Below are 21,240 nucleotides of genomic sequence, written 5' to 3' on the forward strand. Positions count from 1 at the left end.
AATCTGTAGCCTATTCTGCTGCAAGATGTTTTTATAATTCTCATTTTCTCTACTCAGGTATTCAGTCATTCAACAAGCATTTATTGAAGATGAACCATTTGACGCAAGAAACTAAAGTTTTAATAACTGTAGTGAGGAAAATGCTGTGATAGAGGATTGCACAGGAATACTAAGGGAAGGAGAGATGGGGAAGGGTATCTAAATCAGAAGTGGGATGAGGAGAAGAAAATCACATAGTGTTTCCTAAAGAACAGAATGTTTGACCTGAACTATAAGTGATGTCCAAACGGCTTTGCGTGCCATTTTGAGTTAAGCAGTTTGAGTTAAATACTTGAGGAGGAGGATATGTATCCTGAAGATTAAGCTGTAGAAGGACAGGGTAACAATTTTCGCTTCTGAAGAGTCTCTCTGGCAGTGGGGATGTCATTGGAAGGTTCATGGAGCAAATCAGAGAGTTGGATTAGGAAGCTATTTCAATAGTCCAAATGATGAGAGAGCATCCAAACTTAGTAGTGAGACACAGAGGAGGGGGCAGGTTTTATATAAATATGTGTATATGTATGTCTGTGTACATATATCTATACACACATATATATGTATGTGTGTGCATATTTTATAATAAATTTTTTTTTATTAAACGTATGATAAAGTCATTATTTTCACCTCAGGTTGTATGAGGCAAGCCCTTAAGTTCTAACAAGAACTCATTGTTAGAATAGCTAACCTTTGTCATATAAATATTTAATTATAATGCTTACTATCTCTTTTTTCCTTTAAACTTTAGTTCTACATGTATTTAAAGGCTCTTGAAAGCATATGAAAAATATAGAATTTTTAAAAATTGAAGTATAGTTGATTTACAGTATTGTGTTTCAGGTGTACAACATAGTCATTCAACATTTTTATAGATTATACTCCTTTTAAAGTTATTATAAAATATTGGCTGTATTCCCTGTGCTGTACAACATATGTTTGTAGTTTATTTATTTTACACATAGTTTGTACCTCTTAATCCTCTACCTGTATCTTGCCCCTACCCTCTTCCCTCTCTCCACTGGTAGCCACTCGTTTGTTCTCTATATCTGTGAGTCTATTTCTTTTTTGTTACATTCACTAGTTCGTTTTACTTTTTAGATTCCACATATAAGTGATATCATACAGTATTTGACTTTCTCTGTCTGACTTACTTACTAAGCATAATATCCTCCAGGTCCATCCATGTTGTTGCACATGGCATAATTTGATTCTTTTTTATGGCTAAGTAATATTCCATTATACATACACACACACACACACACACACATACACGCACATGCACACACACACAGTACACCTTCTTTATCCATTCATCTGTTGATGGACATTTGGGTTGCTTCCATACCTTAGCTATTGTAAATAATATTGTAATGAACATGGGGGTGCATGTATCTTTTTGAATTATTGTTTTTGTTTTCTTCAGATATATACCCAGGAGTGGACTTGCTGGATCATATGGTAGTTCTAATTTTAGTTTTCTGAGAAACCTCCTTACTGTTTTCCATAGTGGCTGCACCAATTTACATTCCTACCAACTATGTCCTAGATTTCCCTTTTTTCCTCATCCTTGCCAACATTTGTTGTTTGTGGTCTTTTTGGTGATAGCCATTCTGACTGGCGTGAGGTGATATCTCAGTGCAGTTTTGATTTGCATTTCTCTGATGATTAGCGAGGTTGAGCATCTTTTCATGTGCCTGTTGGCCATCTGTTGGAAAAAATGTCTATTCAGGTTTCCTGCTCACTTTTTTAATCGGGTTATTTGTTTTTTTGATATTGAGTTTTATAAGCTGTTTATATATTTGGTATATTAACTTTTTATTGGTCATATCATTTGCAAATATTTTCTCCCATTCAGTTGGTAATCTTCTCATTTTGTCAGTGGTTTCCTTGGCTGTGCAAAACCTTTAAGTTTAGGTTCCATTTTTTTGCTTTTTGCTTTTGCTTCATTTGCCTTAGGAGACAGATCCAAAAAACAATTTGCTCAGTTGATGTCAAAGAGTGTTCTACCTACGTTTTCTTCTAGGAGTTTTATGGCTTCCCTTCTTTAATTTAGGTTTTTCATCCATTTTGAGCTTTTTTTCCCCATATGGTGTGAAGAAATGTTCTAATGTCATTTTTTTACATGTAGCTATCCAGTTACCCCAGTACCACTTATTGAAGAGTCTTACTTTTCTCCATTGTTTATTCTTGCCTCCTTTGTTGTAGATTAATTGATCATAAGTGTGTGGGGTTTTTTTCTGGGCTCTCTATTCTATTCCATTGATCTATGTGTCTGTTTTTGTGCCAGTACCATACTGTGTTGATTATTGTAGCTTTGTCGTATAATCTGAAGTCAGGGAGTACGATACCTCTAGCTTTGTAAAGATTGCTTTGACTGTTCAGGGTCTTTTGTGGTTCCATATAAATTTTAGGATTATCTGCTTTAGTTCTGTGAAAAATGTCATGGCTATTTTGATAGGGATTGCTTTAAATCTGTAGATTGCTTTGGGTAGTATAGACATTTTAGCAATATTAGTTCTTCCAATCCATCCATAGTATCTTTCCATTTCTTTGTATCATCTTCAGTTTCCTTCATCGGTGTTTTATAGTTTTTAGAGTCTTTTACTTCCTTGGTTAAGTTTATTCCTAGGTATTTTATTCTATATGAGGCAATTTTAAATGAGATTATTTTCTTGCTTTCTCTTCCTGATAGTTCATTATTAGTGTATAGAAAATCAACAGATTTCTGTATGTTAATCGTGTATCCTGTAACTTTGCTGAATCCATTTATTAGTTCTAATAGTTTTTGTTTTGGGTGGAGACTTTAGGGTTTTCTGTATATAGTATCATGTCATCTGGAAAGAGTTTGGATGCCTTTTATTTCTTTTCTTTTCTTTCTTTCTTTTTCTTTTTTCCTTTTGTCTGATTGTTGTAAGACTTCCAATACAATAATAAATAGAAGTAGTGAGAGTGGGCATCCTTGTCTTGTTTCTGATTTTAGAGGGAAAGCTTTTAGCTCTTCACCATTGAGTATGATATTAGCTGTAGGTTTGTCATAAATGGCCTTTATTATGTTGCAGTATGTTCCCTCTGTACTAATTTTGATGAGAATTTTTATCATGAATGGTTGTTGAATTTTGTCAGATGCTTTTTCTGTATCTATTGAGGTGATCATGTGATTTTTACCTTTGTTAATGTGGTGTATTGCATTGATTGATTTGTGGATATTGAACCATCCTTGCATGCCTGAAATAAATCCCATTTGATCATGGTGTATAATCTTTTTTATTTATTGTTGAATTTGGTTTGGTGATATGTTGTTGAGGATTTTTGCATCTATATTCATTAGAGATATTGCCCTGTATTTTCTTTTTTAGTATCTTTGTCTTATTTTGGTATCAGAGTAATGATGACCTTATAGAATTAATTTGGGAGTGTTCCTCTCTCTTCAGTTTTTTGAAATAGTTTGAGAAGGATAATGCATATATTCTTTGTACGTTTGGTAGAATTCCCCTGTGAAGTCATCTGGTCCTGGACTTGTTTGCTGATTCAATTCACTACTGATTCAATTTCACTACTAGTTTGTTTAGATTATCTCTTTCTCCCTGATTCAGTTTTGGAAGATTATATGTTTCTAGGAATTTGTCCATTTCTTTTAGGTTGTCCAATTTATTGGCATATAACTGTTGTATTCTCTTATGATTTTTTTGTGTCTCTGTGATATTGGTTGTAATTTCTCCTCTTTCATTTCTTATTTTGTTTATTTAGGTCCTCTCTTTTTATTCTTGATGGGCCTGGCTAAAGGCTTACCAATTTTATCTTTGCAAAAAGCCAGCTCTTGTTTTCACTGATCTTTTCCATTGTTTTTTGGTCTCTATTTCATTTATTTGCTCTCTGATCTTTATTATTTCCTTCCTTGTGCTGAATTTGGACTTTGTTTTTGTGCTTTTCCTAATTCCTTTAGATAGTAGGTTTTGTTGTTTATTTGAAATTTTTCTTGGTTCTTGAGGTAGGCCTGTATTATGGTAAACTTCTCTCTCAGAACTGCTTTTGCTACATCCCATGGATTTTGGAAAGTTGTGTTTTTATTTTCATTTATATCAAAATATTTTCTGATTTCCTCTCTGATTGCTTTTTTAGTAATAAGTTGTTTAGTCTCCATGTTTTTATGTTTTTTCCGTTTTTCTTTCTAATTTCTAGTTCCATGCCGTTGTGGTCAGAAAAAATACTTGATATAATTTCTGTCCTCATAAATTTATTGAGACTTGTTTTATGGTCTAGCATGTGATCTCTTCTAGAGAATGTTCCATGTGCACTTGAAAAGAATGTGTATTCATCTTTTTCGGTGGAATACCCTGCAGATATCTACTAACTCCAACTGGTCTAAGTGTAGTTTAAGACCACTGTTCCCTTATTGATTTTCTGTGTGCATGACCTGTCCATTGGTGTCATTAGGGTGTTGAAGCCCCTACTATTATTGTATTATTGTCAGTTTCTCCCTTTAAGTCTGTTAGTATTTGCTTTATATATTTAGATACTCCTATATTAGGTGCATATATATTAATGAATGTTAGATTCTCTTCTTGTATTGATCCCTTTATCATTATATAATGCCCTTCTTTGTCTTTGTTTTAGACACTGTTTTAATGTCTATTTTGCCTGATATGAGTATTGCCACCCCAGCTTTCTTTTTGTTTCATTTGCGTGATATATATATTTTTCCATCCTCTCACTTTCAGTCTGTGTGTGTCCTTAGCTGTGAATTGAGTCTCTTATAAGCAAAATAGAGATGCACCTTTTTATGTCCAGTCAGCCACCCTATGTCTTTTGATTGGAGCATTTAGTCCACTGATATTTAAAGTGATTATTGGTAAGTATGTACTTATTACCTTTTTGTTGTTTCCTGGTTGTTTTTGTAGTTCTCTCTTCTTTTAGTTTCTTCTCTTGTGGTTTGATGATTTTCTTTAGTGTTATTCTTGTGTTCTTTTCTCTCTGATTTTTGTGTATGTGTTGTAGGTTTTTTGATTTGTGGTTACCACGGGGTTCGTATATGTTGACTTATAACTATACCTACTTGTTTTAAAGTTCTAGCACATTCTACAAGATCTCCCTTTTTTACTCCCCTCCCCCACGTTCTGTGTTTTTGATATCATATTTTACATTTTCATGTCTGTCTCTTAACTGTTTAATGTAGTTATAGTTGATTTTACAAATTTTTGTCTTTTAATCTTTGTACTAGCTTAAGTGGTTGATCCATAGCATTTCCTATATATTTGCCTTTACTAGTGGGATTTTTCCTTTCCTATAAATTCTTACTTCTATTCTTGTTGTAGCCTTTTCTTTTCCACTTAGAGAAGACCTTTTAATACTTCTTGTAGGACCAGTTTAGTATTGATGAACTCTTTTAGTTTTTGCTTGTCTGAGAAGTTATTTCTCTCTCCTTCAATTCTGAGTGATAACCTTACTGGGTAGAGTATCCTAGGCTGTAGGTCTTTCCCTTTCAGCACTTTAAATATATCATACCACTCCCTTCCAGCCTGCAAAGTTTCTGCAGAAAAGTCAGCTGAAAGCTTGATACCTTGTATATGACTGTTTTTCTCTTGCTGCCTTTAAAATTCTCTCTTTATCTTTAACTCTTGTCATTTTAATTATGATATGTCTTGGTGTTGGCCTCTTTGGGTTCATCTTGTTTGGGACTCTGTGCTTCCTGTACCTGGAAATCTGTTTCTTCAGCTTTGGGATGTTTTCAGCCATAATTTCATCAAATATATTTTTAACCCCTTTCTCTTTTCTCCTTCTGGGACCCCTACCATGTGCATGTTAATATGCTTGATATTGTCCTGGAGGTCCCTTAACTGTTTTTCTTTTTGCTGTTCTGATTGGATGATTTCCATTGTTCTATCTTTTGGATCATTTATGCATTCTTCTGTATTACATAGTCTGCTGTTAATTCTTTCTAGTATGTTTTTCATTTCAATTATTTTAGTCTTTAGCTCTGACTGGTTCTTTTTTATGATTTCGAGTTCTTTGCTAAAATTCTCACCTGTTCATCTGTTCTTTTCCCAAGTTCAGTTAGTATTCTTATTACTAATACCTTGAACTCTTTATCTGGTAAATTATCTATTTCATTGGTTGTTCTTTCAGGTTTTTTTTTTTCTTGTTCTTTCATTTGAAACAAAAACTTCTGTCTTCTTATTTTGTTTACCTTTCTATGTCTCTGTGAAATTAGGTGAAACAGTTAACTGTTGTGGTCTTGAAGAGGTGTTCTTGTGTGGGAGCATCCTATGTAGTCTGCATATGCCCCGTGGCTTTGACGTTAGAGCTGGATCTGAAATGAGCAAGGGTCATGCCTTCCCCTAGGGTGTGCTGGCAGCTATCACCTTGGTGGGAGGTGGGGCTAGAGGTGGAGGGGCTAGTGATGGAGGAGCTAGAGCTAGAGCCACGTGTGAGCCTGGGATTTTCCTGTGCCCATTAGGCATCACCACCATATCGGGGGTGGGGGTGGGTCCCAAGGAGGTGGAGCAGAAGCCCTGAGGGTCAGATCCGAGCTTATTCCATTCCCTTTAAGTATGTGTTCTCCCCAGTCCTGGCAATGGCACCTTCTCCCCAGAGGAGAACAGTGCTGGAGCAAGAGGAGCCAGAGCCGACACCCAGTCTTGGGCACATGCTACCATGGTCATGGCACACCAGTCAAGAGTTGCAGACCACTCCTGATCTGCTGCCTCCATGAGTGTCAGCCATGGCTGCCCTCACCCTGTTCACATGCAGTGCCAGGTCCAAGCTGGCTCCAGCCTCTACAAGAGCCCACTCTCCTCAGCATCAGCACCTCTGCCCTAGAAGGAGCTGCACCAGAGCAAGAGGGGCTGGAGCAGGCACCTGGTGCAGGCTGGGTCATGCACTCACCCAGTTGTGGGAAACTGGCCAGAGCCCCGTGCAGTTTCAGTCTACTTCCTCTGCCTTTTTCAGGGAGTAAGCAAGCATGTGCACACTCTGCATGAGTGAAGTCTCGATTTCTTACAGTCCTCCTTTAGGTCCCACTGGTTTTCAAACCCACTAAGGGTACCCATCTTCCTGGTTTTGAACCTTAGGGCTGGGGTGCCCAAGATGTGGTTCAAACCCCTCACTCTTCAGGGAGGATCTTTGAGCCCCTGATATCCCCCTCCTCTTCTGTGTCCCCTCCTTGGAGCACAGGTCCCAACCTGATCACTTCCCCTCCCTTCCTACTCGACTCTGATCTTTCTTTACAAGCTTGGTTGTAGGAGAGTCTTTCTGCTAGTCTCCCGTTTGTTTTCAGTGATAATTGCTCCACGTGTAGGTGTTTTTTTTTTAACGTGTTCATTGGCACAGGTGAGCTCAGCATCCTTCTACTCTGCCATCTTTATCTCCTTCTGGATCAGATATTTTAAACATTAAAATCAAAATAAACATTCTGAATATATATCAATTATGTTCAGCGTTCAGTAGGCCAGGTATAATTTGAAGTATTTTTTATATTAATTAACTAATTTAACCCTCCCATCAGCCAGTGAGATACATATTGCTTCCCCTGTACTGAATAAGGAAATGAAGGCATAGAGTGGATAAATAACTTGCTCAAGTCACATATCTAATAATTGCCAGAGCCAGTCTTTGAATACATTACAGAGTGGCTCCAGAGTCAGGATATATTATACAAATAAATTGTTCTTTGGAATGTATTTTTTCCCTGATTATAAAGGAACAAAGTCTAATAGTAGAGATTATAAACAACTCATATCTCTGAACAGGGTGGTAATTTTATTATTATATATAATAATATTAATATTATATATAATATAATAATATAATTATTGTTATAATTAAAAATTATTATTTTCAATAAGCATAGTAGATTTATTGAGTGATGCTATCAACATGTCAAATATAAATACATTCATGCATTAATTGTGGAGTTTTCTCTCATTTTTAGGAAGGTGTTCTAATCAATCCAGAGTGAGTGTTTTGATTTTCTGTTGGCTCTTTGTTTTAAATAATGCTGAGAAATTTTTTCAGTGAGAATTTTAAACCTGTTTACTCTGCTTATGTGGAAGATTTTTCAATTTTCAAAAATCTAGAATCTTTTTTGTTTTTCATGACATTAACTTTTTAAAAGAGTCTGCCTGAGCCAGTTGTCCTATAGAATGTCCACTGTTTTGATTTTGTCTATTTTATCATGATTAGATCCAAGCCAGACTATTTTGGGCCATAATACAGTAAGCGATGTGTGCTTTATTTGCATCACATCAGGTGGTATATAATGTCAGGTTGCCCCATTATTGGTGTTGCTGTATTTAGTCCTGGATCTTTTTCTGAGCATTTTAATACATTCTGTTGATCTACATGTCTACTCATGTGTCATCCCCACATTGTTTTAATTACAGAGACTTTTTACAATATATATTGATACTTAGTATTTATTTTCAGTCACCACTTTTTTTCTCCAGGATTTTTCTAGCTATTCTTGCATAGTCTTCTATATGAATTTTAGAATCAACTTGTCTAGTGCTGGGGCAAAAACTATTTTATTGAAATCACATTAAATTCATATATTATCTCAGAGAAAATTGGCCTTTATGTGATGTTACATTGTCTTAGAACAAGGGATGTCTTTCCATTTGTTCAAGACTACTTTTATGTCTTTCAGAAGTATTTTTACATTTTCTTCATACTGTTTTATGTATTTTTTGTATTTATTCAAGTATTTTCTCCTTTATGATAATCTTATAAATGAGGTATGCTTTTTCATTACATCTTCTAACTGGTTGTTTGAATATGTAAAGGGTATTGATTTTTATATATTAACTTTTATATTATGCTGACTTTCTGATTTATTAGTTCTCTTACTGGTTGTGTTAGTTTTAGCATTGATTCTTTTGGACTTTCTGGATATAAATTATATTATCTAAGTAACAGTTTTACTTCTTTTCCAATTCTTGAGAAGGGCTTGCAGTTTTCCTACAGACATCTTTATATTGAATTTGGCAGGAAAGATCTTTGCCTTCCTAAATTTTGTATTTTACTGGAATATAATAAATTGCATTTCATTTCTCCTAACCGTAGATAATCAAAGCATAATTCTCCCTGTGCCCCATATAGAGATTAATGGCAATTTCCAAAACTCAACTAGGATGCATAGTTATAGTGTTGCCTAAAACAAATAACTCTTTAGAAAGTTTCGTAGAAGGGAGGAGAGAGGTTCTCCTGTCCTTAGCACAGTGCCTTGTGCTTGGTGGGTTGCCCATAATCATTTGGTGATGATACATAAGGTTGCTGGATATATGTTCTGGCTTCAGAATTTGGCACTTTGTTTGGCCTGCTTTGTTTTTGCAATAAATCTGATCATCTTTTTTCTTTCTTTCCTTTGATCATGGTCCTGACTTGAAGGTTGGTAGAGTTTAAGGAAACTAAAAAATATATTATTCTGCTGTTCCAATCAGTCAGGTACAAGTGGGGTATAATGTCATGTTCTGATTTTCCACAAAGTAAAATACCCAAAGCATCTCCCAAGAAGCATAAAATTTCTTCATTATCTTCTCCAGAGTGTATTAATGTCTGGAAAATTAGGAAAATTTTAAAATAATACATTTCAGTTTTATAGTAGTTTTAGAAACATTACCAAAGGAAGTAGTTAATTAATGTTTTTAAAAGGAGTCCTAGAACATTAATTCAAACATTCTGATGACTAATACACACAGTTAACACTGCATTGTAGAATATGAACCCGGTGGATATGGCATAGATTAATTCATTCAGTTAATATTTGAGTTAACTCTTGAGGATCTTCTGTGTTTCGAGCATTTGGACCAGGCACTATGGATACAAAAGTGAATTAAATCAGATCCTGACCACAGGGCCTAGACAAACACACAAATGGGTCTGGAGGTTTGTGACTTAGAGGCATGGGTTTCAGTAGTGGTACTGCTGCTGCTTGGTTGTGTGACCCATCTTCTGACTTACTTTCTGAAAGCTGCTATTTCCTCCCTTTAAAATGGTGTTATCTTTGTTATTTATTAATTAGCTATCTTAAAATTCTTAATAGTTGTCAAGTTTTGTTTGTTTTGTTTTATTTTAATTTAAGAGATTCTCTAACTTTTCCATTGTTAGCAGTGGCACTGCCAGTCGTATAAGGTTATTTGCTATCTTCAAGTTACTGAAACTCCTTACCAGAGTTTATTTTCTTTGCGTTCTCATGGTTGTGGTCCCAACTGTTCTGCTGGAGGTCTGAACTATAGCAAAAAAATGAAAGCAAACCTGTGCAACTGTTACCCCTGTGCTGAGGCACAGGATTAAGTTTCTCCTCTCAAGTCTCATCAGTTGCAGGTTACAGCCGTCTCCCAGTAACAGGTCCTGGAAGCAAACTCCTCCAGGTGGATGGGCGTATAGGCCTCTGTTTAAGGACCATTGTGGTCCATAGGATCTGCCAGGCCCTTGATGTACTACAAACATTAAACTGACAGATAATAGTCAGTTACCCAGAGGATTTATAGCTTCTGCTGGCTGAGAGGCCTCAGTGAACTCTGGAAAACCCATTTTCTGCCCACACCTTGAGAAGAGGCCTGTTTTCCATGCACAGCTCCTTGCTCAGCACCGAGGAAGACACAGCGCTCCCATTCCCACACCTTGCCTGACACACTGGCTCTGAGATCCCAGGGAAAAAAAAGACTTCATCTTCTGAGATACTGTCCAGCGTTTGCCATCCCTCTTGCCTTAGTCTTTGTAGGCCTCTGGAAAGGAACTAAACATGATTTCAGATTTTAAAATCATTAGACAAAGTGAAAAAGAAGATGCTAACCTAGAAGATTAAGTGGCATAATTATGAAAAGATAAAAATTATGAAGGTAAAAATAAAATGGGCTGCAGAATTAAACAAATAACAGAATAAAACTTCCCTGAGCAGGAGAATGATAAGATTCTGCAGATTAAAGGGCTATCAAGCCCCAAGAAAGATTAATAATAACAAAGACACACTTGGACATACCCTGGTGAGAGCAGTCTGTTGGCATAATTCCCTCTTTCAGGGGAAGTCGGTCTTTTTTCAGGCCTTCATCTGGTTGGATGAAGCCCACTCACATTATGGAAGGCAACCTACTTTACTCAAGGTCTGCTAACTTAAATGTCAGTCCTATCCAAGAAATACTTTTCACAGAAACATCTGGAATGTTTGATCAGATAAAAGTGAAATAAAATATAGATTTTTGGGGGTAAAATTTACTTAAAATAGCAAAACATTTGGGGATGCTTTTCCTTAAGCTTATTCCTTTCTGTATATTCTCTATTGAAAGCTGAAACAAACATGTATGATTGTATTTCTAAATGATATTATTTCAGTAGGCAATCTAAATTTAAAACTAAGCTTATATTGGGTTGCCCAAAAAAAGTTCGTTCGGGTTTTTCCATAAGATGTTATGGAAAAACCGGAACGAATTTTTTTTGGCCAACCCAATATCTTTAGAAAATTCATTTTAAAATTCTAGTTTTCAACACATTCTTATCCTGAAGTTGAAACTGTAAAACATGTAATTTTTTTCTTTGTACTTTCATAAGCTAAGGATGTAGATTTGGGGGGATTTTAGTTTTTTTTTTATTTTCATCATTTTGAAATTACTTTCTAATTGGATAAGAATTTTAAAATCAGTAATCAGCCTAGGCCTATTTTATGGCAGTCAGATTATAGTAGTGAGAACACGTATGTAAGATGTTGCTAATTCCTGAACTCCGTGGTATGACCACTCTCATTTTAAAGCCAGTGTGTCGTGCCAGACTATTCTTAGCAGTTGCAGCTAGAGAGGGTTGTGAGAGCATGAGGGCTGAGGTGAGGATTTTACCATTAGTTCTGTATACTTCAGTGTAAAGTCTTACAATAAGAATCAGCATTATTTGAATATTTTCAAAAATGTTTTACAAAAATCTTTTCAAGGCCAATGTTATCTAAGAGTAAAAAATGAGTTAAATGCCTATAAATGAGAGCAATTAGTGTTTTGTTTCAACTAGGAATTGTGCTATTTGCTCTTAACAGGGCATTGCAATTCTCACTTCTAACCACCCCTGCGTGGTTAAGCTTTTAGCGTTATTTAACAAACTGTTAAACTACTCACGTGTTAACTATTCACATGTTGGTCTGCTGATTGACAGAGATTGAAAAGTAAATGAGAGCCACACCTGTGTTCGTTTTAAACTTGAGCTTGATTTTGAACCAGTATCTTTCAGATGAGATGCAATGTGTTACATCCTTAGAAGCTGTTTATTACAAAGAAATGCAGTAGAGGACATGGGGAACAAAAAGATAAATCTATACATGATAAAATGATTTTTCTCAAGGTTAGCAGTCTATATTGTCATTTTAAAGGAGAGAATCAAGGGAACTTTTTTTTTTTTTCAGTACTCTGTGGTGATTGAATAGATAGCCGATTGTATCAGTAGGAAATCAGATGATCAAAGAGAAATTCAAATAGATTTATTTTTTGTTTTTGAGAAAATAAGGAAGCGATTCTTTTCATAGACTTTGTGATATTTCTTTATGAAAACTTGATGACCAACAAGACAGAGCAAAACTTTCATTGAAGAAATGTAGCAGAGGGAGATAATGGTATAATTTTTGAGCTGAGAACAGAATAAGAGCACATCTTCTGCTATTGCTGGATGCCACTTGAATGAGGAAATTGGCTTAGCTCACCTTGAGTCAGGTCTCTTAGTTAGCTAAACTCTCCAACTGTTTCTGACCAAAGAATTCATGATACCACTTTAAAGGATTCTGCCATCCAAGTGAGGCTTTTTTCTTGTAAGCTGTAGGAGTCATGTCTTGCTGACATAAATGTTTTCAAAATAAAATGTATAGGTATAATAAGCAAATATTCACAATCTTTTCATTTCACAGGGATTATCAGTATAGAAAGAAAGCCTTGTAACCACCATGTAGATACAGCACCAACGGTAAGGCAATCTATTTCTACATTGTTAAAACTGTTAAGAAGGCACAAAGTAATACTGGTTATAGTGATACAAAATGCCATTGTAGAAAACTCTTGTAACCTACCTTTTGCCAAGAGTTATATCCCTTTAAGAAAATTAACCTTATGTTTTCTAATAATCAAGATAACCTATCAATTTTTACTAAGATATAGGAAAATAAGATGCTATATCATTTTTACAGGTACTTGTTTATATTAATGTTATGAATAGAATGGTATTTAATTTTAAAATACTTTATACTTTTGATAAAGTACTGTAAATCTTTATGCAAATTGATTTACACCCTTGTAAAAATGAGTGTTATTTTCTGCACTAGCATCATTATTTAGAGTGCATGTTTTGTAATAGTGAAAGTAGGCCATTATGCTTCATTTCTCTTGGAGACTACTATGCCTTATTATTATAAAAGTGAAACCTAATCTTTTACCCCACTACTATTACCACCAGACAACAAAAGGCATTTAAGAATTATAGTATCTCTTTACTATGTTAAAAATAATTATAGAAAATAATATAAAAGGAAGACAAATAAACTTCCCTTTTAATCTCTGTATATAGTATTTGTATGTATGAAATACACTTCAGTTGCTGGTTCCCACTTGAAAGATTCACAAGAAATAGACTAGAGTATATCTTTTCACTAGCATATTCTTGTTTCTTATCCTTTCTATATAATAAATCTTTCAAGTACTCCGTACAATTCAGCATTTCCTATTGTGAGAAAGATTTAGTAATACTTTTTTTAAGAAAATAAAAAAGTATTAAACTGTATTTGAATTTTATTGATAATTAATATTTTCCTCATGGACAAATTGACTCCATTTTTTCTGTTTGTTATAAATCCATATAATTGATTCAGCATGTTTGGTAACTTAATACATGGGGCTTCAGAAATGACTGGTGTTTGAGGAATTAATCATTAGCATAGTCATAAAAAGGTACATGGATATAGTGTGTGTGTTCCAGTTATCCTTTAGTAAGTATGCTAAAAGAATAGCTGTAACATTATGTAAATTTTATTCATTAATATTAAAAATGGAAGGCTAGCAATTATGGAAAATTAATTATTTTAAGGTATTTGAATAATCTACTCATTTGACTATTTTATATACTTTTGAAATTTATTTTATTCCTGTAGGCTTTCCTGCAGCACCTTGTTTGCATTCTGGGTGTTCTGTACATTTTGGAACTCAGAAAAGTGTAACCTGCCAGGTTTTTTTGTTTCACCCGGTAGGCTGATGGCAGATTCCCAGGTGAATTAAATCATAAAATAATAGAACCAAATATTCATGAAATCATGAGAAATAATGGCATGAACAAACTTTACAGTAGTGCCCTGATCTCGAAATTACTCCTGTGAATTAGGAACAAAATCTAATGCATAATAGTTTAGGTATCTTTGGTTTTTGGTTATGTTCTCCCAGTTGGATTATTAAATGGTGGCTCCTAATATATTAATAGCATTTCTACTCTGTATAGTTGATAAGTTTTAAAATACTTGGTTTATACAGACGCTCCCGTAACACTGATTAGATCCCCAGGTTTGACTTGAGCCAGTCTTCCTTTCTGATGTCTTTTTCTGAGCTCTTCTTCTGTCTCTTTACTACAACTTAAGCATATTCAACAACCTTTCCTCTCCCCCATAGTTCCCCAACTTGCTGACAGTTAACCTTGGCCCTTTCTCCATAACCTCTAAATAGAATCACAAGTCTGTTCATTACCCAATCTCTGCTGGGCCTCAGGACAGATAAAGTCTGATTTTCACAGAAATCTAATTTTACCTAATTTTCCTCCTTTGTGTCAGTGTGCCCTTATTTTCCCTAAAGGGTTTAAGAGAAGAAAATATTTAGAGATAAAAGAAATAGGAAAAAGTCTGTCTAAAAGTTTTACAAAGTGGGATATTTGTGAGTTCAAACTTTGTACTATACTGGCTAAAAAGGAGAGAGACTCTTTGGGCCTGAGAAAAAAAATAGAAGGGGAGTGGGCCAGGATTTCAGAATGGCTGAGGCTCTAAATGACTCTTGTTCTCATACCTAGCCACCAGTTTCCAGCCTACATCTCTACAACTCCTTTGGTTCTAAGTCCTACCATGAATGGCTGGGGTCTAGGAGAGTGCTAGATGCTACTTACAACTATTCAGCAGGGGAAGGAAGCAAGACTTTCTTAGGCCTCTGTGACAGGGAAAGATGTGTTTCTTGATGTTTCAGGTTGGAATGAACTTTTCTGCAATATATGGTTACAGAGGATAGTTTGATCCTATAGCGTTATAGTGGGATGCAGTAGTGTTCTTTAAGTGAATATAGGTTAACCTGAGAACAAAACCCCTTTTGTCCCTTGGTTCTGTGTTCTTTCTCACTCTCTTTTTAATTTACTTGTTTCCCTTTTTTTTTAATTTATTACATGAATTTTAATTTTTTGTTTGGAATTTTTTTTCTTTTTGACATAAATAATACCATATCTGTGTTTGAGTTTCCTTCAATAGAAAGCAAAACAATATCCCCACATGGCATGACCCCCTCCACCAAAAAGTATCAAACCTTCCTTCTTAACTGGCTATAATCACTACTTACTTTTTTTTTTTTTTGCATTCAGAGCTCTTAATTTTGTTCATATCTAAGAGTATATTTTCAAGTTATTTTTTCAAAAAATATAAATTGAGAATTATATTACCTGAATCTACATATTTTAAAATATCTCTCATTTGTCTTTGCATAAGACAGCTTGCCAGGGCTTTTAATTATTTGAATATAACCTTTTCCCTTCAAAACGTTGTGGAAATTGATCATCTTTTTGCCTTCTGTCATTGAGTATTTCAGGAGAGACATTCAAATCAGTCTGATAGTTATTCCTTTGTATAGGTAGCATGTTTTGCCTGTTCATGTATTACAGATTTTCTTTTATTTTCTTTATACCTAATGTCTTAGCTTAGATTTGATGCATAAATGTGTGGCTTTCTTTTCACTGATTTTTGGGCTAAATGGTATTCACTCGGATGTGTTACTATTGTAGGAAAAGCGAATAAGACATCATACAATCATAATATTAGATTACATGAAGATAATTAGATCATGCCACTTTAAGAGCTGGTTACTGCACCTGCTTATAGCCTCCAGCAAGTTAAGGATAATATCAGACTCAGATTAATCAGAGGTCATTGTCTGAACCCTGAAAGGCAGGTGTAAAAGTAAGTTAATAGTTAAATCAGCATAGGCTTGAGTCCCATAGTTACTTTAAATGGAGGACTTATTTGCAAACCAAAGAGAAATAGCAACTAGCATAAGGAAGTCTTCCACCCACATGTCTGGTCTTTTCTTACTTTAGGTTATTACACGAAGGACTTAGTTAAAACATACCTGCCTTTTAATGTACAGTCATATGCACAGCAGTTCCCATAGCTTTTCCTATTTTCTGGTGGAATTAAAACATGGTAAGCCATGTTTAATATATAAAGTATTTTTAGTGATTTGAGGAGAACTGTTTTTGAATTTCTTCCAGTGAAAACTGGTACGATAAAATTCAAATAACATCAACATGGCCTATTGTAGTCAATCATTTTTGTAAAGCTTCTGCATTCCAAACCTGTAACCTTAACTTATCCTATTTCTTTCTTCTTATTTTATTCAGTGATCCCACAACCCCCACTAATGAGAACAAATTTTATTTTAACAAAGGGATGTTTTGTCAGTTTATAAAATTACGGCTTATGTTTTCGTAGAGGTCTACACATCTACCACAGCAGGTTGAAACAAACTCCTGCCTGTCTCATCAGAATTATACCAGTTACGGAACACTTTTGCCATCTGTTAAAGTGTTGCATAAATTATTAAGAATGAAAATATCCTAGCTTGATTGGAAATTTAAGTGTTGGTTCATTATTCTTCATTGTTATAAGACCAGTTTAACAAGCTGTTCATTCATTCTGCAGTTACAGTCCTTCTAGGTTTTCTAAGGGCTTGATTGATAAATTTTTGTCACATGATTTTTCATCAGTGGTAAACTTTACTGTGTTTTAGAGTATTTTATTATTATGAAAATATATCTGAGATGTTCGTGGTATTGCTTGCCCTTAACAGTAAACTTATTCATAAATGTACATACAAATTAAAGTTTATTCTGAGCCTCTTTTTGATTATATGATTATGGATTATGTGATATTCATTCTACAGCATTTTGAGTTGTTTCTGTTGTTAGATTATTATCATTGTTTAGCCCACTCTAGGTTCACAAGATTGCTACATATTGCATTATTGCACACTAGTTTAATAAATTTATACATATGTTTACATAAAATATGTCTTTCACATTTTAACATACTGTTGGGGACGGCCAATCTAAAGAATTTTCCGGGAATTCATAGTATGTAAACTAGGGTGAATGTGCCCCTATAAAACTCATAAAATAGAACCTATGGCCAATCTCTTCCTGAAGGCAATTGTAGGGTGGAGAGGGAACTGATAAACTATAAGCTTTTATAACTTGTCATAAAAGAATCTGTTTTCACTTATCAATAAAGTAGCAATTCAGAGCAATTCTATTGAAATTCAAATGTAAATGCAATAAATTCATTCTTTTTTAAGACCACTTGTGAGTTATCCATACTATAACATTTTTCTTAAGTATTTGCACATTAATTTTTCTCCAGATATTGTAAATTATGAAGCTTATGTTGATTTTTCCCATTAGCATACTCTGCTGACATTTGTTTTTCTCAGATTTTTTTCCCCCAGTTCTCTTTTGACTTTGCTAAATTTCTCTACCTGAGAAAGTTTTAAAATTCTGAAAGTGTCATATTACTGGAGGACTATAACATAAGAGTGGCATAATAGGAATTTATTTTCTAAATGATCAGCAAGCATTAGGTGTACGGTGCCCATAGGACAGTACAGTATCAAGTGCTGGGTAGGTGTGGGAATGGTATGGGGGAAAGCAGAAATACAAAAAAGTATAAAACATGCTTTGTGTCTTTGAGCATCTCTTGGTCTAATTAGAAAAGTGAACTGTAAATAGTTAAATCTCAATACCTGAAATGGATAAAAGTTCAGAGCAATATAGTACAGATGTCATGTCAACAAGGCAGCACTTGTACTCAAGTGTAGGAATATGGGATGGGCCTTGAGTGCTTTAGGAATTCCCAGGGCTGTAGTGATTTGGGAAGGCTGTTTAGAGTAGGAAGGTGCTAAACTGGATCATAAAGGACAGATGGGATTTTAAAAGGAATAGGATGTTCTAGACCAGAGTAACAGTGTGACGGAAGATCGTAGAAGGAAAGTACACAGTTTATAGATGGAGACAGTTTGCCTGAAGCAGAGCATTTCAGAACATGAGATAGATTAAGAAAAGGTAATTTGGGCATGATTTATAAAGATCATTGGATGTTAGGTAAAAAATTAAGACTTTATCAATATAAGCAACAGTAAGGCATTTGAGCATGAGAATGAGATGATCAAGGGGTAATGTTTTACAAAAATTAAAATAAAAGCAGCTCATGAAATTGCAGGTAGGTGGAGATTAGAAGAAAGTAAATGATCTGTGAAGCTACTGTTAATCCACATTCAAGGTGCTATGGGTCTGAATAAGGAAGGGGCAATGGAAATGGAAATAGTGGTATGCTTATGAGAAAGATTTGGAAATTGGAACTGATGATAGAAATTCAAAAGAAAAAGAGGTAAATGATGGCTGGAGACATAGGTTACTGAGTGAATGATGACTCTGTTAACAGATTTTTAAAAAAATAGGGATGAAGGATGATTTTTAGAGAATAATAGATTCAATTTTAGACATGTTAAATTTCAGGTAACCAGAAGCCATGAACAAGTAGAAATGTTCAGTAGAGAACTGAGAATATAGGCTTGAACCTCAGAAAAGAGGACGAGTTTGAAGATCTAAATTTGTTGTGCTTGATAGAGCCACACTGAACAGCTCTGGGGTCCTGAAGGGAGATCCAGTGGTCAGAAGCCTCAGACCTCGGTTGTGGGAAGTCCTGTGTGTCATTATAAGCGGAAAGCTAGCAGACTCTTCACAACAGGTGTCCAAAGGCCCTGTCCAGGAAAGGGGCAGATATCCAGTCTTTAGAGAAAGCTCAGTCAGGAACCAGTCTCCTCCGACTCACTTCCCAAATTCGTTCTCCACAGAGTTATTTATCCAAGGCATAAATATGATCATATGTTAAAGATCTTGTGGTGCACCCCATCTCCTACCAGTTGAAAGCTAAGCTATTTAGCATGTGGTCAGAAGCCTTCTGCTACCCTTGTAGACTTATTTCCAACTTTTCCCCAGTACTCAACGCTGGCCACTCTGAGCTACTTGTAGTTCCCTAAACATGTCTAGGTCTCTCGCATTGAGGAGTAATTTTAGAAGAGGGCTTAAGAACACTGAGTCCAGACCAGATGTCCTGGCTTCAAGTCCTGCTTTGGCCACTTTTACTCCACATGACTTCAGGCAGGATTCTTTACCTCTTTGTCTGCAAGTGGGAGTGATACCTACCTCAAGGATTGTTGTGAGGGATAAATGAGTTGAGACACATTCCACTCAATATTTTTCTGTATACCAGATATTGAGTATTATTTCACCACAAGAGATGGCCAGATAATATGGACAAGAACATATCCCAAGCCTGAGGTCAAGAATCAAAGGGAGGACGCCAGGGTCCCAGCTAGGGCAGCGACACTGGGAACAAGGGAATCTGATGAAGGTTGCCACAATGACCTGCGTGTCTCTTGACCAACCTTCTTTGTTTTTCTCTTTTCATTTTTTAAAATGTGTTTATGTATGTATGTATTTATTTATTTATTGCATATTGTGACTGTCTCCTGCTGTCGATGCAGAAATCCAGTTACACCAAGACAACAGGCATATAAACTGGGATTGTCTTGGGCAATCCTAAATGTGTGATCCCTTTATTCATCGATTCTGTAAGTCGTGGCAGCCAGAGTGATCTTTTTAAAATATAAGTCAGAATGGATTATCCCTCTCCTCATTAACACTCTTCAATAACTTCTCCTTACTTGTAGAATAAAACCCAAACCCTTTCCTGGGGCCTACCAGGCCTTGCCTGATCTGGTCTCTGCTTACCTCTTCAGCATCACCTTATGATACTCTTTGCTCTGAGTTTCTGGAACACAGCCAGCCTTTCTCCTACTCACCTATCAGCTTTGAACATTTGGTCTCTCTGCCAGGAATATACACCCCCTTTTGCATAATGGGCTTTTTCTTTAGATCCCAGTAAATGTCAGCTTTTCAGAGGATCTTCCTTCACCATTCTATCTGAAGTAGATACTCCCCACTTAGTCTTTTTATTGCACCTTTTTTTTTCCTTCTTAATACTTATCCCAATTTGTAATTTTTTTGTTCAGTTATTTTCATGTTTATCTCTTGTCTTCCTCGATAGAATGGATGTAAGTTTCATGAAAGTAGGGACCATGTCTGCTTGAGTCACCATTGCTTATGGACTGTCAGTAGATACAGCTTAAATGAATCACTGAATATAGGCTGAAACTATAGAAATAAATAAGCACAAAGAGCTAGACTAGACTTCAGGGATGTCCATTTTCAGAAGGTTGGAAAAAGAGCCCTCACAGAAGACAGACAGAAAAGAGAGACCATAGGAAGTCAGGAATAGTGTAGCATCTTGAAAGCCAAGGGAGTCTAACTGGAGGTTTTGTGCCATCATAGGTAGTCAGAAAAGTTTGGGAGAAAGGAAGCTAGGTAACATTAGGAGGCATGATGAACTGGAAGCAATTCGGGAAACCTGTCACGAGAGGAGGATGCAAAATAGAATAGCAGTTAACTTAGCCTTGTGTGTATATTGCTGACTCATTTTTTGGGGGGGGTGGGGGTGGGGTACGCGGGCCTCTCACTGTTGTGGCCCCTCCCGTTGCGGAGCACAGGCTCCGGACGCTCAGGCTCAGCGGCCATGGCTCACGGGCCCAGCCGCTCCGCGGCATGTGGGATCCTCTCAGACTGGGACACGAACCCGTGTCCCCTGCATCGGCAGGCGGACTCTCAACCACTGCGCCACCCGGGAAGCCCTATTGCTGACTCATTTCACAAAAGAAAGTAATGTTTTGCCGAAAGGGCTGCCATGAAAGGAATCTATATAGAATGTGAAGTAAATGTTTCTTTTTCCATGCTCTTCAAAAGTGAAAAATTAAGCTTTAGTATTTATGCAACATTATTACTTTCAAAAAATTTCTCAGATGGAAGGAAAAATTCAGGAACATAAATGGAGAGAAGGATGCA

The 21,240-nt window shown here is 35.7% G+C and overlaps 1 protein-coding gene across 1 annotated transcript in view; it reads left to right on the top strand.

The window, feature by feature from the left end:
- AHI1 (Abelson helper integration site 1) overlaps positions 1-21,240 on the top strand; it is a 195,445-nt gene that overhangs the window by 106,692 nt on the left and 67,513 nt on the right. The window contains exon 22 of the mRNA XM_007452996.1: positions 12,908-12,963. Coding sequence (XP_007453058.1) covers positions 12,908-12,963 — 56 coding nt within the window. The remainder of the gene's footprint in view (positions 1-12,907; positions 12,964-21,240) is intronic.

Source organism: Lipotes vexillifer, unplaced genomic scaffold (assembly GCF_000442215.2).
Source record: "Lipotes vexillifer unplaced genomic scaffold, Lipotes_vexillifer_v1.1 scaffold155, whole genome shotgun sequence".
Taxonomy (NCBI): domain Eukaryota; kingdom Metazoa; phylum Chordata; class Mammalia; order Artiodactyla; family Lipotidae; genus Lipotes; species Lipotes vexillifer.